General features: G+C 38.0%; 1 protein-coding gene and 1 long non-coding RNA gene across 2 annotated transcripts in view; one reads left to right on the forward strand and one right to left on the reverse strand.

Annotated features, from left to right (window-relative positions):
• Positions 1-8421: 8421 nt before the first annotated feature.
• Positions 8422-10954, reverse strand: LOC148076599 (BTB/POZ domain-containing protein KCTD12-like). The gene has a single exon (XM_087794019.1). The coding sequence runs from the start codon at positions 10921-10923 to the stop codon at positions 10144-10146; it is 780 nt and encodes a 259-aa protein (XP_087650145.1). The 5' UTR covers positions 10924-10954; the 3' UTR covers positions 8422-10143.
• Positions 10955-10977: 23 nt separating this feature from the next.
• Positions 10978-21141, forward strand: part of LOC148076600 (uncharacterized) — a 201489-nt gene continuing 191325 nt past the window's right edge. The window contains exon 1 of the long non-coding RNA XR_015711461.1: positions 10978-11019. This is a non-coding gene — a long non-coding RNA (uncharacterized LOC148076600). The remainder of the gene's footprint in view (positions 11020-21141) is intronic.

The following is a 21141-nucleotide window of genomic DNA, read 5'->3' on the forward strand; positions in this document are numbered from 1 at the left end:
GTTGTTACTCCTGCTCACACGGTGCACTTTGGGATTGTGTTGATACTGTTTTTAATGTACATCTTCTGCAATAGAACGTAAAATAAAAAGCTCTGATTTAAACCTTAATGGGGGTTTGTGTTCATGACTGCCACATGGTGGCGCCATTGTTTGATTTGTCTTTGATGCTTCTGACAATCATATGCATATGAGGAGCTTCTTAAGATGATGATGATGATGACGCGGTGACTGAGTGGATGAGTTATCTTTAAGAGGTCACGTGGTAACTAATTTTGTGAAGGGCTATTTTCAAGGCCAAACAATAAAAACTGGATTTTTTTTTTTACATTAAAAATCAACAATCCAAGTTGGTGAAGATCCAACTTTATTTAGTAAAGTTAGCAAAATTAGGCCCAAAAGCATGTTCTGTGACAGAAGTGAATATATTTATAAATTAACCTAAAAAATGAATATATTGATAGAAACTTCCAGTCCCTTCACAGCTGCAGACAGAAGAACAAAGTAATCCCGGATCAATAGAATCATAAAAAGGAATTAATTTAATAAATATATTAGAGTATGAATAAAGATATAAGCTGAACAAAATGTGTATCGTTGATGCTTAAGTCACTCCTGACACCACAAAGATGAGTCAAAAATAAATATTTACTGTATTGAGAGTAGTGATGAACTCGTGAAGCTTCATGAAACGGTTTCCTGATTTTCATCTAGTGGGTTCTAAAATTGGGCTTCATAAGCTTAATTTCTACTTTAAATGTCCTTACTGAAGCTTCGGTTAAGTAAATATATTTAATTGTATTTACTGTCAATATAAAAACGTTTCATATTGGTTTGAATATTGTCTGCAAATACAATAATCATTCTCATGAATGTGTATTTACTTCAGCATCATGACTGGCGGAAGAAGCAGCTGCAGAGTCTGATAAAGACGCCTCTGACTGCGACACTGGCAGATAAATCCCAGAGAAGCAGGAGTTGAACGCTGGTCACTCCGACACATGTCTTTGACCGAGCCCTCTTATGGAAGAGGAAGCGTATCTCCCTGAAGGCGGATCATTTTAGAACCCTCCTGACATGTTCCATCTGCACACGCTGACCAGTGACTCTCTCACATGACCCACTTAAATGCCACAAGGTCAACCAAATGTGTCACATGATGCAGCAGTCGCTACGAGGATGAAGAAGAGCAGAAGCGTTGATGTCACACTGTCCTCGGGCGGCGACCACAGATCAAATGCATGTTTCCCTCTGCAGCTCTGCTCTCATGTTCAGATGAGGATCTTTGTTGGAAGATTATTCTCATCTCTTAACGTTTACGTCCTCAAAATTCCCGGGCCTCTCCGTCTAAACACGTCTCTTATCTGTGTGTATTTTTCAACTCTTGCATTAAAACTTCAGTTTGAGAAACCGTTGGAAAAAAGAGAAACAGATCAAGGGTGTTTCTTCCTCAATCAAGTTGTTTTTTAACCGTCAGTCCGACATCTACAACAGGAAATGGACTCGAACGAAAAGCAGAAGTCGAACCGTGCAGACAGATTTCTGGCACTTGCTCTTCGATACAGTCCAGAACACCAGCAGTGCTAAAACCGTCCTACCAAACACAGCAGACGCTCGAGTGGGAGGATCTCTGCTCTGTTTATTGGAAACCCATCCTCGTCATAACATGTTATCTTGAGCTATTATCAGCTACGCTGCTGAATATAAATGAAAGAAGCCGCTGTTTTCAAAATGTATTTCTAGTCAGGCTAGGAAGGCCAGAGAGGGAAAAAAAAGAGGTTATTTCTTTGACATTAAGTGGCCGTGAAAATTGGTCGGTCGAGTCAGATTAGTTTCTCAGATTAAAGGGGAGAAGAAAATATCAATGAAAAACAGATTGTTTATGTAGTATTTACAAGACTTTTTTTTCTTTTACAATGGATTGTCAATGACAACTTTTTCCATTTTGGGAAAGGAATTTATTAATTTTTTGACTAATTGAAAGAAGTTATTTATTTATTTTACAGCCATATATGTATTTGTACTTGTTTTTATTTATTTTTACTCTTATAACACTCTTTGAATTTATTTGAACCCTTGTGTTATCTCAAGGTCGTTCACCTTGACCCAGAGACAAAACGAGGGGTACCAAAAACATGTTTTTCTTCCTCTGGGTCACCCTGACCCTTAGATAACTATGCCTTGAAATAGTTGCGAGAATACAGAAAACAAAGAACCAACATTACACAATACTGTGGCAAATGAATTAAAAACAAAGTGGCTTTTGAAGATCAAATAATAGGTGCTTGATTTCGTAGAGAAACCCATGAAGGCACGACGAAGTCAGAGTTCTCGCACCAATGTGCTGAAATTCAGCCACGGCGTGTGACTGAAGATGACGCAGATCGACCAATGGGCATCAAGCAAATCAAACCATGATAAAAACATCTCAAGTGACTTCCTGTTTACAAATGAAGCAAACTTTTATGTGGCAATTAATCGTCTAATGATGCGTTGGATTCAGGTTTTTAACCAATGTGTTTGTGGTATCATGTTTTTTTTTGTCAAGTTTTAACTTGACCCCAGAGACAACACAAGGGTTGAACGTGTAATACTCAATTTCCTCTCAGCTTTGTGTGTTTATTATTTACCCAGAAGTCAAATTTCAATAAACTGATTTCCCCCGAAGCTCAGACAGACGCAGACATGTGACCTCCGTCTTGACATTTAATATGATGAGTCGTTTGTTTTCCCATGAAGCTTATTGGTTCTGGCGAGCCATGATATTAAACTTTTGATTCCCATCACAACAGCAACAGTTGTTTGTGGAAGGACAGGAGTTTCTAGAGAAGCCTCGGAATGCTTCCCACCATAAGTGTCTTAAAAAGGTTTCTACAAATTCCTCTCGGCGAGAAACCAAAGAATGTGTCGAGGCTCTGATGACCGGCGGAGACTCAAAGCAGTAAAAAGTTGTGTGCAGATGGAAAGCGTGCAGGCTTAATGAAACGCTGCTTGTTGGTTTTAGTGAGGCATTTGAGACCTTAAATTAAGCAAACACTCCCTGTTGTCACTTATCAACCGTCTCCTAGTTACTTAAACCTGAGACCAGAAGAGAGACTAATTAATTCTGCCATGTTTTTGTCTGAATGAGGAACAAGATAAGAGAAGTTGAGGTAACGATGACATGATTATTAAACATGGGTAGTAAGATAATGGTGTGAGCATGAATCCTTTATCTCTAAAGTTGTATTTTTCAGTTTCACACAAAGTTAAGGAACCATGTACTTTCTAAAATGTGTTTTTATTAACCCTTTAGATTACTTTGTTAGTGTCAAATGTGGCCGTTTTATCACTCTTTTGTCTTCAGCCAGATGGTGACAAATTGACTTATATCTTATAACTTGTTTCTAGCAGTTTATTTCCGTGTCTAAAAAAGAAGGATCTGTCTCGCCTGGAGTTAATACAAAACTCTGCAGCGAGAAAACTGACCCGCTCTAGTAGAAGAACTCACATTTCCCTGATCCTTAAAACTCTTCACTGGCTTCCAGTTTCTTTCAGGATCAAATTTAAAATGCTGGTTCTCTCTTCAGATCTATTCATGGTCAGGCTCCTCCTAACATCAGTGATCTGATCCAGACTTACACCCCAGCTCGGGCTCTGAGGTCTGTGGATCAGAATCTACTGATGGTTCCTCGCACACGGTTCAGGACCAGAGGAGAGAAATCCTTCCAGGCTGTTGCTCCTAAGCTTTGGAACGATCTTCATCTCTGTGTTTGATGATCTACTGACTCCTTTAAGAAACATCTTAAGACATTTTTATTAAGGCCCTTTCCCTAAGGGTCTCTAGATGGTAGTGGAGCTGTGATTGTTTCCAATATTAAGCAAATAAAATGTTTATTTTTGTTGCTTCGACTTTTTGGTCGTCACAAAAATGCCTATGAGAATTCAGAGACACTTGAACCCCGTATGGGTAAATAATGAGTTTTGGGAAGTGGAAAAAGTTAATTTGGGAAAATGAGAAATGGTCAGTAGAACAGGAAGTTGCTCAGTGTAGTTTCTTTCATGGTGGATGGTGTAAATGTTTGTGGCCAAGTCTAAACAAATTAGCTTCGACTAGCATAGATAAAACAGTTTTTTTTATTACCTCTGACAAGAGGATTATGTTTGTGTTGGTGCTAATTCAGTTCAGCAACACAACATGAACGGTTCTGAACATATTCAGGAAACGGTAATCACTCAACTAGGAACGGATGAGAAGACTACTCTGAAGTTCTATCTGGATTATATATATATATATATATATATATATATACTGTATATATATATATATGTTATAATGGTTTTGTTGTTCAATTATATTTTTACCGCTAGTATTTATCTTTTTCAAAGATAGTAAAGGATTTTATAACTAAAATAAAATGATTATTGTTCATTCAAAATTTCATCAAGGTTGCTAGACACCTGAAAACCTTGTTTATAGCGCCCACTAGGTGGCAGTCTGCACCATAATCAACCGCTTTGAACAGATCTTATAATGACACCTTAGATAGTTTTCTACTAAGGGCGCCACCTACTGAGCTCAGAAATGAAGACGCTACTTCATGAAGCTTCATCCAACTATTACTGTTGCAATGCCAAACTTTGCATCATCAATAAGAAAAAATGATTTAGTTTGCTGTGAGTCAAAACCAGGGACGTGCAGTCAGGGGAGGCAGTGCCTCACCTCTCGATGGGCAATCCATCACAAATTGCGTTGATACATGCAATTCGAGGCCAGTTGCCGTATCTCTTAAAATCGCCAATATAATGCGTTAAAAATAGACAAGAATAAGAAAAATACAATAGAATATTTAAAAACTACATTTTGGCTTTAAATAAAATACTATTTGTTTTTCTCATGCTTATACTCACCCATTTAATACTCAATATTTATCTTTTCACCATAAAAAACATTGTTCCGGTTTGTGTAAATCTAGCCAATTATGGAAGGCCTGACTCAATATTAACCAATCAAAAGCAAGAAAAGGCGGGTCTATGACGGAAGACACCGTGCAATATTAACCAACCAGAAGAAACAAAAGGCTGGTCAATGTGTCATTACAGCACCACTTTTTAATCACTCTTAAATCTAAAGAGTTCTCCCTAAACTTTACGGTAAATTCCCCAAGAAATTATTAATTAAATCATATATTTATGATGCTGATTAGATATTAACCAATAGCCAATTGAAAAAGTTTCCCTTTTGGGTTTGTATACTTGTAAATATGACACTGAAGGAGTCAGTGCCTCACCAACCATGAACCTCACCGCACGTCACTGGTTCATGAATCATGAGTTTGGTGCATATTTATAACAATTTATGAAGAGCTTCTTGGCAGAGGTATGCGCTCTCGCTGTGCTTTTTCTCGTTCCGACACTCGAGAGTCGATAGTTTCGGTGAAGTGTGGAGAACCTCATGAGGCTTGTTCCGACTGTGAAAACACAACTTTAATCATCATGAGTTTCGGTCCGACACCCGGAGAGAGAGAGTGTCACTCTGCGGGTTGCAGAAGCTTCCCTCCTTTCCGGTCCAGATGGTCTCGTCAGCCACAGCTAATACAGTGTCTCTTGTGGGCACTTCAGTGACTCATGTGAAAGTGCATGTGAGAGAAAAGTCTACATTGAGCAGTACAGGGGAGGTTAGAAACGCTCCAGGGGTCAGGCTATAAAACTATAAATATCATTTAATTTTATATTGCATGCAACAAGGAGTTTTTTGAGGAAGTATTTCTGGTCTTGGTTCTTCTGCCAGGATCCCACAGACTTGGATAACTGCCCGTCAGTGTTGGTGAACAGCCCATAGCCACGTCCAGCCCAGCGGAGATGACACTCTCTCTCCGTGTGAGTGAAGAGGATAAATAGAGGCTTTTGCTCAACACTCTGGGATTACTCTGAACTTTAAGTGCCGCTGACAGGAAACCACCGTTTCCTACTCTTGCTTCGGTGGGAATATTTACTGGAAAGTGCGTTTTTAACCATGATTGAGATCTGATACCTGTCGCGAGTCAGTTGTTTAGAATTGTATTTCAACCAGGGAATATTAAAAAATAATTTCAATTGTCAAAAAAAAAAACGTTTTTCAAATGTCTCTGTTGAGCTGAATCAGGGGGCCACATTATATACTGTATATCAGGGGTCGGGAACCTTTTTGACTCAGAGAGCCATGAAAGCAAAATATTTGGAAATTTATTTCAGTGAGAGCCATATAAATAATATTCCGATGTAAGAATCTGTGCTTGACACGAATTCAAGCCCTTTTCCTTTGTTCATCAAAATCAACAAAGAATTCAGACAGGTTCATCCCTTTCCATGCCTCCATTTCAATATGTCCATCATATTCAAATGAAGCACAAGACTAAAATTTCTCCATTTCTGTGATCATGAAAAAACAAAAACAAATGAAAACATGAATTCAAACTAACAGTTTATATTTGTTCATTTTAAACATGTCTGATATGAATCACACAAGTGGATTAATTAAATTTCAGATGAAGTTTAACGAGAATAAAACTGTTCATCAGTAACTTCACATCATCATCGCTTTGTCTGATCGTCTCTGACGTCATTAGAATGTGTGGCTCACCTGCACCTGTTTAACGTGTTTGTGCGTATTCTTGTTACATTCGTGAGATAAAGGTAATTTACAAATAGTCATCATGTGATGGTGTATTAATGCAAGTGTGTTTTAAGGACGCGATCACAAAAGGAAAACCAGCATTTGTTGCGCTTTCATTGAAACCTGCAGCTTAACTTTGATGGACCTGACGTCATGTTTCTGTGACTCTCTTAGAGAAGAACCTGAAGCGATCAAACGCGCATTATTTTGTTCGATATATTATTTTTAAAAAACAAGCTTAAAATTCTATATCGTTTTTCTGAATTGCGTAAAATGACTGTCGCACGTTTTGCTCTTTTTATTCTCGATTCATATGATCTTTTCCGTGCGTTCAGTGGAAGAGGCGGGAGCTCTGATTGGCTGCTGTGCATGTCAATCAAATTTTCAACCAATCGGCACAATAACCATTTGATTAATATGCACAGCAGCCAATCAGAGCTCTCTTTACTATTTTCTTATATCATATTTTATAATATCACGCGATCTACTCGCAACAGCTTCAGTCGATCGCGATCGACGTATTGTCCACCCCTGAAACAAGTGATAATATTTGATGTTTTATCTGAAAAGCCGAAATCTGCGAGCCAGATGCAATCATCAAAAGAGCCACACCTGGCTCGCGAGCCATAGGTTCCCGACCCCTGCTGTATATACTGTTGTTAGGGACCGTCAACCCATTAGAAAGAAGGAACAAAACCTTAAAAAAAATGATCATTATTCCCAAACTTTAAGAACTAAACTCTTGTATAAACACAAGAAAAAAAGAGAAAACAATGCAAAAAGTGTTTAAAACAATGTTATAGGGTTGTTATATTAGGAAATTAATAGTACAAATAAATTCAAAATAAAATCCATAATTACTAATTAAAGTAAATGTGATCATGCTTTGACCTCATGACGGCCTTTGCCCAGGAGTTACATGAAGATGCCGGTGCTTTTATTTTGAAATTCTGAATGAAATAACTCTCGTTATCGCTCCCTCCTGGAAATCGTTTTATAAACCCTGCCGTAAAAGATTGAACATGACGGAGGACATTGTTAAACTTTTATCTTGATAAGAAACTACATTCTTAAGTGTCTCACCAAGATTTTTCCAAATATATTATTCAGTTGTGTTTTAGTTTGCACAGGGAGAATCCAAAATACAGTTTACGACTCGCCAAGTTGTGTTTACAAATAATAATAAGACCTTTAATAAACATATAAACTGAGAACCATGTGAACAGATCAAGAGTATTTGAAGGTCGTTGAGCTTGTTTTTGTATTTAAATAGTGGGTTTCGTAAGAAGTTAGAACATCAAATTAAATATTTATTTCTAAATATATTTTTAGTATTTTTAATTTAACAAACTAAAACGTGTGAGAAGAGAGGGGAAGCTCTTTCTACATCTGTTGTTTGTCCACTTCAGAAATGATGTAATTTTAAGTGTACTTCATTCCTCAGTATCTCTATCACTGTGTGTATTTTGTGGTTAAGCCTTCGTGGGTTTCCTGGATTAATTATTTTCTACCATCTTGGAATGTTGCATAAGATTCCCTATTAATAAACCATAGAATGTAATATATCAATTTAATTATGAATAGAGTGAAACATATATGATCCTTGACGATGACCTCAGGGGGTTTTTGTTAAGTCAAGATTTTACAACAAACACTAAAATGATTAGAAACAGTCACTCTTTTGAGGTAAGACTTAACTTATATTTAGAAACACATTGTCTCCTTTCATTGGATCCAGTCATGGAGATTATTACTTGATGTTTACTTGTGTACAGAGAGTTTAGACAACGTTATAATGTGGTAAAAAACATCCATCAGTTTATTTTCAAGGCAGCAGAACGAGAGTCAAAACACTGGACGACATCATTGCGACGGCCGGCAGCAAAACAACATGAAGAAGAGTTGAGCCACAGAATTGTCACGGTTAGATTTCAGAAAATACAAACTGCTGTGTGTTCATCAAAACGGGCTCAGTTCGGTCCCTCAGACACAAACGTAGCCTTTGTTTGTCAGAAAAGATTCTTCTTAGAACATTCCGTGCTGATCGATGATATTTGATGTCAATGTTTAACTTAACATTCTGTCATGGCACCAGGAACCTTCGGGCACTCTTCGGACTTTCAGAATAAAAATAAAAATATCACAAAACTACATCAAATACAACTTGATTCACCTTTTGACGAAGTAAGAAAGATTTATTAACCAAAGTTCTTAGGGTTTGCCAACATTTACAGTAGAAATAGCAGGATCAGGACGCTTTTTTTCAACATTTAAAAAAATAATTAACATCTAAAGATTCTCTGAGAAAAATCCTACGATTTTGAGGTTGGGGTTTCATGATACAGTTCTCTTTTTCAGAGACCACTAGATGGCACTCTCTGATTTATATTCATTGTCTTAGAAACACTCAAAAACTGTGAGCACCTCCTGCCAAGTTCTGAAAATAATGACACTGTTTCATGAAACCTCACCAGCTGTATCATGAAACCTCATCAGCTGTATCATGAAACATCATCAGCTGTATCAAGAAACCCCATCAGCTGTATCATGAAACCTTGTCAGCTGTATCATGAGATCTCACCAGCTGTATCATGAGACCTCATCAGCTTTATCATGAAACCTCACCAGCTGTATCATGAAACTTCATAAACTGTATCATGAAACCTCATCAGCTGTATCATGAAACTTCATAAACTGTATCATGAAACCTTGTCAGCTGTATCATGAAACCTCATTAACACTTCTTAACCATACATCAGCTAAAAATACGTATTTTTCATCGTAATTCACAACAAAATGTATTAATGAAAAACTCAAATTTTGATATTACTTTTAATTTATATTTATTATAAGCTGGCTTTCCCAGCTAGCCGGGGGAGCAGCTGCCATTGCACATGTGGCAAACAATACTTGTTAGAAAGGGAGGGATCATTTTACAATTGTAAGTTCATTAAGAAATAGTTTTAAACAAAAACTAGATAAGGCATCTTCAGTCAATACTAATATTACGATAAGACTAATCTATTTATTTAATTTTTAAATCTTAATAACAGTGAAACTTTCAGTGTACTTTACTTAAAAGTAAGATACACAAGTACAAACATCCCTGTCTTAGAATGAGCGAAGCGTTCTTTGTTTCTTTCTAGAATAAACAAATCCACTATTTTACTTTTTACTGGCGATACAGCGGAGAAAAAGCTGGAAAATGTACTACGAATCAGCGATAAAAGCCTTGTATGAATTCTTATCAAGGATTAACTCAATTTAAAAAATAAGTGTATTTGGAACCATACATGTTTCAGTTGAAAGCAAAAATAAATGTAATTTTTGATTAAAAAAAAAAAAAAGTGATTAAATAGTCTATTAATGCTTCACATGTATTTCTTGTTTATATTTCATTCACAACATCAATAAAACATGTATTTATGGTGTATCTTGAAGCAACACAATAGAAACTCACAGCTGACCAAAACAAAAAAAAAGCAAAATTAAAGTAACCGGGTGTCTCAGTTCTATCTGCAGAACACGTACTCGGTGTAGCTGGTCCACAGCTTGTCCTCGGGCGGGTCGTTGACGGAGCAGGTCCCGGTGGAGTTGCAGGCCACCATGCTGAACCCGGCGTCCGCCAGCCGGTCGAACGCCTGCTCCAGGAAGTTGTACTTCAGGTAGTACCTGGACGTGTACTTGTCCGGGGGTCGGTCCGGGTCCCGGCTCTCGTTCAGGGTCTCCCCGAACACCTCCTTGGCCAGGGAGATCTTGCTGCACACGGTGATCCGGGCCACCCTCCGGAACTTGGCGTCCGCCTGGATGTCCCTGCCGATGGTGTAGCTGCCCCGGTACCCCACCGTGATGAACCCGGCGTCGGGTCCCGGGCGCGGGGGGCCCCCGTCCGAGGAGGAGGTGATCGGGCTGGGGGACCCGGATTCCTCCTGCGGGTCCTCCTCCGGGGGGGAGTCGGGGTCTCCGAGCCCGGCCAGGCGGCTGGAGAGCTCCGGGAGCTGGAAGAAGTCCGCCTCCCTCTGGAGCCTCCGCTTCTCCTTGAAGGACTCCGGCAGGTAGAGCCTGGAGTCCCGCAGGTAGTCCAGGATGTAGCGGAACAAGAACCCGTCCCGGTCGAAGAAGAAGCGGCCCTTGTTGTCTCTCTGCAGCAGGTCCTCGCCGGAGCTGCTTGAGAACCGGGTCCACAGGAGGGACCCGGGCACCGCGGCGAGGGTCTCCCGCCGGGTCACGTACACCTGGCCGCCCACGTTCAGCTCCACGATCTCCGGCGCGTCGCTGCTGCTGAGAGCCATCCTTGGATCCGATGCTCGCCAGGGGGGGAGAGGAGGGAGGTTTATAAAGAGAGTGTGTGTGTGTGTGTGTGTGTGTGTGTGTGTGTGGGTGGGTGGGTGGAAGGAAGGGGAACCAGGGAACCGATCCATGTAAGGCTCAGTTTCCCTTTTTTTGTAAAATGTGGTGACATCCTGTTACTTCACACACTGTCTGTCACTGCGACTTCATGCATGTCTTTGACAGATAAGAAAAAACACACTCACACACAATGGGTTTAAAAATAAAAATAAAAATACCGCTCCCTGCATGCTATTTAATAAAAAAAAAAGAATAATGTTTATACATTTGTGTACTTGTTTGTTTGTACTGTTTATTGTAGTTGATCTGTGTATCATTGTTTTTTTAATTATTATTTTGTTCATTTTATTTAGTTAAATTATTCTATTATCATTAGTATTCATTTTTTATCATTGTTTTTATTTTTAACATTATTACTGTATGTAAGTAAGTAAGTAACTTAAACAATCAAAACAATATTCAATAAAGTATATACTTAAAAGATCAAGATAAAAACTGATAACACAACAGGAGTTCCAGAAAATCAAGGAAAAGCCTGAACAAATAGAAACGTCTTAAGGTGTTTGTTAAAGGAGTCAGTAGATCCATCAAGTGGCAAAGAGAGAGGAAGATCGTTCCAAAGCTTTGGAGCAGCAGCCTGAAAAGATTTCTCTCCTCTGGTCCTGAACCGTGTTCAGGAACCATCAGTAGATTCTGATCCACAGACCTCAGAGCCCGAGCTGGGGTGTACGGCTGTGGGGTGTATGTCTTAATATAATGTGTGTAACCCTATGTTTAATTTGTTTATTTTTAACATCATTACTGTATGTCTTAATATAATGTGTGTAACCCTATGTTTAATTTGCTTTGTTTATCTCAAATTTCTCTAACGTGGAAAGAATAAAGGTGTATAAAAAGGATTATTATCATGTAATAACATGATATTACCATGAAATTATGTGATGTGATCAAAATAATGATTATGTTTATTTATAAGTTATTAATCGTGTTACTACTAATTAATGTGTGTTGTTTTTCATGCCATATAAAACGTTTTTTAAATAGTGTAAATATATATGGTTTCCTTACTATATAGTAGTGATGGTCTCATGAAGCTTCATGAAACAGTGTCATGTTGTTTAGAGGTCAGTAGGTGGCGCCACCAGTTTAAATATGATGTGATGTTTCATTAGAAAAGTTGTTAAAAACAAAGGAAAAGAGTGCAGAGACCTCCATCTAGTGGACTCTGAAGATAATGAGACTGGTTCATGAAGCTTCATCACTAAGACTATATATTACCTTCTAATTTAGTTTTTGATCCATTGTTTTTTTTCTTTGTTGCTAATATTTTGTTGGCTAGTAATTATAATGAACATGTTCACTTTTGAATTCCATTATAATAAATTAAAGGTAAATTATTGTTAATGTATTGAAAATACATTTTAATTGCATGAGGAATAAAGGAAATAATATATAATAATTATACTCTTCAGGTACAGGTAATTCACACAATAAACAAGATAATAAAATCTGGAAAAACTTACCCATGTATGGTGAAATGAAAACATAGTTCAGTTAATATTTTTTAAATTAGCTGGGAAATTACTGATGACGACATTCTCTGATGAAATAAACCCTATAATTTAAATTAATTATCATTTTTACAAGTGACCAGAAGACCAGGAGTAGTGATGGTCTGCTAAAGCTTCATGAGTTATGCGCTATGTGACGTTTTATTAGAATATCTTTATTAGATTATACTTGCTGAGAAGAGAGTTCCATCTATTGGACTCCGAAGCTTCATGAAGCTTGAACAGCAAATGTAAAAGATCTAATAAATTCTATCTTCACCAACTATCTAAAGGTGTCGGGACAAGGGAGAAGGTCCTGTAGGTTACTCTTAGAAATCACCTAATATGTGGAAAATCATTTTTGATCTTGTCAATCTCTTGTCAATCTCTATCTCTGCTTGTAATCTTCATGTCAGATCTATGGTTTCTTTACCATATGACAGCTGACACTTATCTTTTATTAACTTCACTTTCACTCTAACTAACTTATAAACTGGATGGATGGATGGATGGATGGATGGATGGATGGATGGATGGATGGATGGATGGATGGATGGATGGATGGATGGATGGATGGATGGATGGATGGAAGGATGGATGGATGGATGGATGGATGATGGATGGATGGATGGATGGATGGATGGATGGATGGATGGATGGATGGATGGATGGATGGATGGATGGATGGATGGATGGATGGATGGATGGATGGATGGATGGATGGATGGATGGATGGATGGATGGATGGATGGATGGATGGATGGATGGATGGATAGGTGGATGGATGGATGGATGGATGGATGGAAGGATGGATGGATGGATGGATGGATGGATGGATGGATGGATGGATGGATGGATGGATGGATGGATGGATGGATGGATGGATGGATGGATGGATGGATGGATGGATGGATGGATGGATGGATGGATGGATGGATGGATGGATGGATGGATAGATAGATAGATAGATAGATAGATAGATAGATAGATAGATAGATAGATAGATAGATAGATAGATAGATAGATAGATAGATAGATAGATAGATAGATAGATAGATAGATAGATAGATAGATAGATAGATAGATAGATAGATAGATAGATAGATAGATTACAACAAGCAAACCTTGATTTTGTTTTTTAATAATACACTATACTACCTTGAATATGGATCCTATATTTAATGACAATATATACTGTAACAGAAATATAAAGTGGAACTCAAGTTTTCTTTTCACGTTTGTTGTGTTTTTTATAACTAATTCCTGGTAAAAAAAAAACAAGTGGATCCATTAAAAATTAAAAACAACGATTTTCAAAAGACTTGACTGCTTTTAAAGTATTTCCCCTACTTCCTTCAGAGAAGAAAAACACGCCAAAGAGAGAGAGAGAGAGAGTTTTTCTTTCAGAGTAAAAGGAAGCTTTTGCAGCCTCACATGTGTTGCGTTTCGAATCCCAGAAGACGCACTTTCCATTAAACCTACGTAAATCCTAACAGTGAATTGATTCCAGCTTAACACCAGAGAGCCGTTTGATCTTGTGTTGGAGTGCACTCCTGGCTGCAGTCACGCCACACACACCCACCAGTGCTGACAATATCTCTGCTCATCTCAGTGGGAGGTGTGATTCTTCTCTCGCCTCAGATGTTCACTTCTCTTCTTATTCTCTCTAAGACACTTTCCGAGATGAAACACCGAACAAAGCAGAATTTAATTGTTTCATGGCTGCATGCTTGAGCAGTAAAAAAAAATAAAAAAAAATACCACAAAAACAAAAATGTATTTTTAATTCTGCAGCCTATGACGTTGTGATATTTATGACTTGTTTTGCATTGTGGTGTTGCCAGGACTGTGCATGTACACACGCACGGGAATATCATTTGAATGGGAACATCTGAAGCTGCTTTGATTTTGCATTATACACTGAAAGTGTCCCTCGTGTTGATAAATAATCCATATATTAAACTTCATTATGTCGCTGTCTATCAGTGGTAAACCACCATCACAATATATCACTATTTTTTTTTAGGTAGGTAGAACTTTTTAATAACAATAATAAAATAGCTTTATTAACAACGTTCATAGCATCTTTTTTATTTCATATTTCCCGCCTCAGATTTCACAGATACACGTATTGTAGTCTTTGTAAATGTCGACAGCGACATCAAGTGGACAAATTATGATACGCAGATTTTCGAATATGTATATATTTCAAGTTAAAAAATAGATAAAGACCCCCTTATATGTATTTACTTTGTAATAAAAATCACAATAATTTCAAACCTTTTTCTGCCTGCAATATCCTCCATTATATATCTTATGTAATGTATGTTATAATAACTATATTGCTGAAGCACTTAAGGACAAAGATAGTCACAAGGTACTTAACATAAAAACAAACTTCAGCTTATTTAAAAATGACCCAGTACATTGAAAACAGCGCAATAGTAAAACAAGATGAAAAAATATATACAGTATATGTTCCATTTATATTATAAAACAACATGTTTAAATCATAAGATAAAACACAGTACAATTATAAATAATAAAAGAGTTAAAAAAACATGCTGTTAGTTATTTAACAGGGTAGATTATTTTATATTATTTTAATAATCATTGTATTTTATTCGATGTACTTAATTCAGCACGACATACAAGATAAAACCCGAATATGCTGAACAAATAGACAAAGTCTCTTTTTTTCTCTTTCTCTCTCTCTCTCTCTCATTTCTTCTCTCCCTCTGTTTTAATATATTCTGTTGGATCTTTCCCAGCCTCAGAATTGGAGCCCCTGTTGTTAAAGGTCACTTATTTTAGACTATAATTGGAGAAAGACTATTGGCTGGAACCAGAATACTCTCTCTAGACGTATTCTTTGTGGACACTTGCCTCGCAGTTTTGATCAAAACCCCTAAATCTACGTCGAGGGTAGAAATAAATAAACATGAACCTTTATTGTCTCGTTCAACCTATAGGGCGTCTGGCTCCCTCTAGCGTCGAGAGTCAGGAGCGTCTTAAACGTGTGTGTGTGTTTGACCCCAGCATGAGAGAGACTCTGGCCTCTGCTGTGACAGCCAGTCAAACTCTGTCAGTCTGCAGTTTAGTGGAGCGGGACTTCGTGTCTGCTCTTCCTCCAGCCATCATCCACCGGTTTCCCTTCCTCTCCTTTTCCCCCTCGACTCCCCCGTGATGTCCGCCGCTCCTGTCTGATCCAAGAGACGAGACTCGGAGACATTTTTCCATTTTTCCTGCTTCATGTAAACACAGTCTGGCCATAGTGTTGAGAATAAATGCTTCATCAACGAGGCTGCAATTCTTCAGAGAGGCACGATATATACTGTGTTGATGAAGCTTCTTGAAGCACTGTCCTTTTTTTAGTGCTCACTAGGGGGCGCCAACGATGCTTAATAAAGTCATCACTAGTGCTGTGTCTCAAATCGCATACTTGCGTACTCAAAGTTAGTATTTTTAGTGCGTAAGTGCGTCTAAATTCTTGCACCATGCACACTAAATTGGCGTACTAAAATGCCCCCGCCATCTCAGTGACGTTGTAAACGGAAGTTACGTCATATATATATATATATGCATATATATTCATATACTTACAGGTGTATTTTCAGCAGCAGTAGAAGGATGACACGTCTTCAGTGCTGATACCAGCTTAAATATCTCGTGAATATTTCGATTATCATATTTTTTCTTTATTTATTTTTCCAAACTTGCAAAACATGCTGCCAGCAGGTGTCGGCGATAGCGTTCCAACAGTTGGTTGAAATCATCGTTAAATAGAAGTAGAAGAAGAAGCTGTCGCGTCAATTCCAGTTGCGTTGCAACAGTGTTTGATTTGAGAAATACTATCTGTTGAGAATTTGCATACTAGTTAGTGGTACACTATCCTGATGCATACTAACTTCTAGTATACTAAGAGAAGTATGCGATTTGAGACACAGCATAGTTCTGAGTTCTGAATAAGAAAATCATTGATAATTTGATGGAAAAATGTAAAAACAAATATACTTTCTTTTATTGTCATTGCACAGAAAACACAGCAGTGAAACTGGCAACGAAATTCCGTTGCTTGGCAACCGTTAAAAAACACAGCAGAGTGAATGTAATATAGTAAATAATTAATAAATATATAAGTTATATCATTAATTTAAGATAAATATGTTATTTGCTTGTAAATTATAATGATAATGGCTGTATTTCAATTGGATATTCTCAATATAAATGTTAATACTTTTTAAATAACTACAGGCAAATCATAAATATAATAGTTTTTTTCTGTTCATTTTGAGAGACAAGAAGCAGCACTTTTTTCACCCAAAGTATAAGAAAAATACATTTGATGTGAACATTTTGCTCATATTAAATGTGGGTAAATACATTTAGGAAAAATAAAAATCGGTAAATACAAATGTAATTAAATCCTAAGGAGCTGCTAAAAAAAAGCCGAGCTATTAAATTTCCTTTGGGGCCACATTATATACTGTGACTGTTTGACGGGGCCATAAGAATTAATGGTCAAATAAATAATCTGATATGATGGAAAAACTCATTAGAAAATAAGTCTATATTTGATTGTACATAGATTTTATTTTTATTTAGTTTTAATATATTTAATATATTTTTATACATTTGACTATTCAAAGTAAGGTTATTATATATATATTTGTATTATTATTATTATTGTTATTATAAGATAAGTTGTGTTATATTTAATTTTAAGTACATTTTATTTTGAAATATGGTATTAATACACTACTGAAAATATATAACCAGAGAGACATATTTCTGTAGCTTCCACACACACTGAGCACGGTTGAGAAAGGAAGTGATCGCCTGATAATGCAGCTATTTTTGTTCGATGAATGTAATTCATCCTCAGCATTGACGCAAAGTAGCGTCTTATCTTGGCTCCGCCCCAAAATGACACTTGGAATCTTCGGCTGATTCGACAAAATGGCAGAGAATGAAGTAGCTCCGGATATGTAGGTGTGTCCACCTTCAGCACAGAGTTGATGCCGTTTCCTATTCATGCTTTCCATGACTGGAGTGTGTGTGTGTGTGTGTGTGTGTGTGTGTGTAGGTGTGTGCGTGCGTGCATGCATGTGTGTGTCTGTGAGTGTGTGTGTGTGTGTGTGTGTGTGTGTGTAGGTGTGTGCGTGCGTGCATGCATGTGTGTGTCTGTGAGTGTGTGTGTGTGTGTGTGTTACCATCACCTTCTCTCAGCTTGTACCCTTGTGCTCCTCAATCAGCTCTAATGGATCTTCTGGCTCAGACTCAACAGGCACACACACACACACACACACACACACACAAACGCTACAAGGGCTGGCGTCGTGACGACAACCCATTGATCCCACCGCAGTCACGCAGCACGACCGTATCATGAATTCAAAATAATAATATTTCTTTAACTTAAAAACAGCGCCATCATCATGTGATTGCGAAGGGTTCTCGAGGGTCCCATCCATCCATCCATCCATCCTCGGTGTCACTCTTGAGAGTGGACCGGTCCCCTGAGGGCGACGCTGCTTTTTGTGTCGTCACGACTTTGTTCTTGCCCACTGACTTCCTCGGCTTCGGCTTATATAAGAGAAAAATGGGACGAAGGAAGTCACTGTAGGAACCAAACGTGATCACGAACGGAGAGGAAACAACGTTCATTTGAGGTGACAGTAAAACCGATACAACGATATGTAGTGACTTTATTTACAATAATGTATTGATGTTTAAAATCGCTGAATGGCTTTTAATTTTTTGATAAACTGTTTATTTTGCTGTTAATTTATCTCATTATCACAGGTAACTTTTTCAGTCACGTGTGTATAAAATAAAATAATAAAAAATAACACACAAATATTTACAGCGTTTGTTCATTTTTGTGTGACAACTCAACTACCGGCCAATAGATGGCAGCAGTCATCACGTCCTCCGCAGCTGAAATCCTGTGTGACGACTGAGGACGAGAGGATACAGTCGATTTCCAGCAGCTTCTTAAGCTGATGTTTGGACATTTTGGTTTCAAAAAAGCAATAAAAAACAGTCATTTGGTTTGTAAATTCAACAACACCAGAGTCAAGTACTCGAACAATACTACAAATAATATATAATTGTTCCTACAGTATCAAGTTATATCATATCATTGACCCTGCATGTTCTTGACAATACACACCTCTACTATCTAGAAAAAAAAACAATGAAATTCCGGCTATGACTGAGGACAAGAGGATACATTCAACTCCAGCCGCTTTTGAAGCTGATGCTGGGACATATTTTGGTTTTAAAACAAATGAAAACAGTTATGACTTTGTGAAGAGTCATGTGGACTGTAAATTATGCAAAACCAGAGTCAAGTACTCGACAATACTACAAATATATCTTTGTAACTACAGTAACACAATATAACTCTCTATATATTATAGTCACCCATGTATCGTGATACGTATTGATTCTTGCCAATACAGGCCCCTAGTATTGATGTATATACATGGCGTCAAAAAGTCAAGGGAGCGGTTTATGGATCCATGGGTTCTGTTGGACTCTCCATCATCACGGCTCATTAGTGCTCTGCTGACTGTACCGCGTCTCATTCCTGCGCTTTAAAGACGCTCCACCTTCAGCCGAGCACAGTTCCAGTCGGATCCATAATCAGGTTTTCTGGGCTGATTTGATTAGAGAAGCCGCTTCCTTTATTTAGCTGAAGCCGCTCTTCAGCTGCTGCTGCTGCTGCTCCTCGACGTGACGTAGAGATTCGAGGGGAAAACACTTGTTTACTCCGTGCTCACGTGTACATTGTCACGTACATACATATCGCTCGGCATCCCTGATATATATCTTTTTTCTTTTCCCGTCGTCTCATGAGCGATGATTGAAATGGACTCTGTGTGATTAAATCATGGAGGACATTAGCTAAGAAGGACATGAATAGTGGTGGGTCATCATGATAGCGGGGCCACAGATGAGATACGATCCACTACATGTCACTTTATCTAAAGAGGATCCACGGTTCCAGGCTCCCGGAAGACTTTTATTCCGAGGCAGGAACTACTTAAATCTCATGACTGAAAGCGGTTTCCCACGTGACCTTTGATGTTCCCAAACCAAAAATGTTTTCTTTTTCCATTAAAGCTCTGGATAGACGAGACTGATTTGAGGAATGGCAGCACTCAGGACCTTTGTTTTGTCTGTGATTCGCCTCCAGGTGTCTCGATGATCCAGTGGGAGGATGGCACCGGGAGCGCCGTTGTATGAAATTGTGCTTTTTTCAGTGTCTTCCATTTTTTACGAGCTCTTAAAACCGTCAACGTGCATCGACATGTATTTTGCATCGAACCTGTTGATGTGTTGTAAATCAGGTTTACCATCAATGGACATATAAAACATACACTTTACATATCAGTCATTTTTACCAAGATCATGGGTCATTTTCCCACATAAGGAACGTCCCTCATAGAATTATCATCTACTTTATTCATTCAAAATATGAATTTGACCATGTTTTATTAAAAAAAAAGAAATAAATACTTTTATACCAACCTGTATGTATGTTCTAGCCTAGTACTGAAGTAGTTCATTATATAGAATAATAGTTATGATTCGATTTGCTATGTAGATGGGGTCCTTTAAAACTTAACAGTGACTTCGAAGCTAAGGAAAATAGTGCAGAGACCGCCATCTCGTGAACTCTGAAAAGAATTACGCTGCTTCATTAAGCTTCGTCTCACTATCACTAACATACAGTACAGGGCAGGGATAGGCGAGCAAAATTCCTCAGGGACCACTTTGACCATTGTAAGGGCCCTTTAAGACAGAAGAAAGGAAAGATATAATGCTATGTATTATTTGTAAGGATCGGGGAAATGTGAGTTCTCCTACTAGGGCGGCTCAGAATTGTCGCTGCAGAGTTTCGCTTCATCAGACCATCACTAGTTGATAACAGTTATAGTGGCAGTTATTCTGGAATGAATGAAAGAAAAACAACTTCACAACTTGATTCTTCAACAAAAAAATTGTAATATTAACAGGGATTTATCTGACATAATGTCCTATTGTTAAGTCTTATGAAAATTTGGAACGGCAATGGTTTAGCGGAATAAACCAGAACATACAGCAAATGTCATGAACTGTCTGGTCCGACATAGACGTCTAAAGATATGTCTTGAGGTGTGTTGTCATGGTTTGTCCCCATAGAAAAAAGTACGAAGTGAAAATGGTGCCGTTGTTCATTCCTTTAAAATTACGTCATCTTTAAAAAAAAAAAGAAAAAAAGAAATCAGACTCAATCAGTACAATCAGTATTAAACAGTCGGTCTGCCCCTCCTCGACATCCCATAATGTTTGAAATTATCATATAGACAAAGGAACTAAACCGGCCAAGACACTCTGGGTCGGTCTTTTTTTTTGGTTTGCATCCAACAGTCGTGAGCGAGACCATCCCCCCCAACTGTGTTCTTGTACCGCGTGGCCCTAAATAAATGGATTGAGTTGGACACGCGACAGTTTCCCTTCATAATTGTTCATTATGGTGAGTGCTTTCTCAGGCACTTTCTATGAATGGATATAGATGTTCTCTCTCTTGCTCTTTTTTTTTTTATGGGATTGGTCGGA

This window comes from Callionymus lyra, chromosome 6 (genome assembly GCF_982586985.1).
Source record: "Callionymus lyra chromosome 6, fCalLyr1.hap1.1, whole genome shotgun sequence".
Lineage (NCBI taxonomy): Eukaryota > Metazoa > Chordata > Actinopteri > Syngnathiformes > Callionymidae > Callionymus > Callionymus lyra.

Coding starts and splice junctions, on each gene's coding strand:
- LOC148076599 (XM_087794019.1), bottom strand. CDS start 10,923: ATGGCTCTCAGCAGCAGCGACGCGCCGGAGATCGTGGAGCTGAACGTG.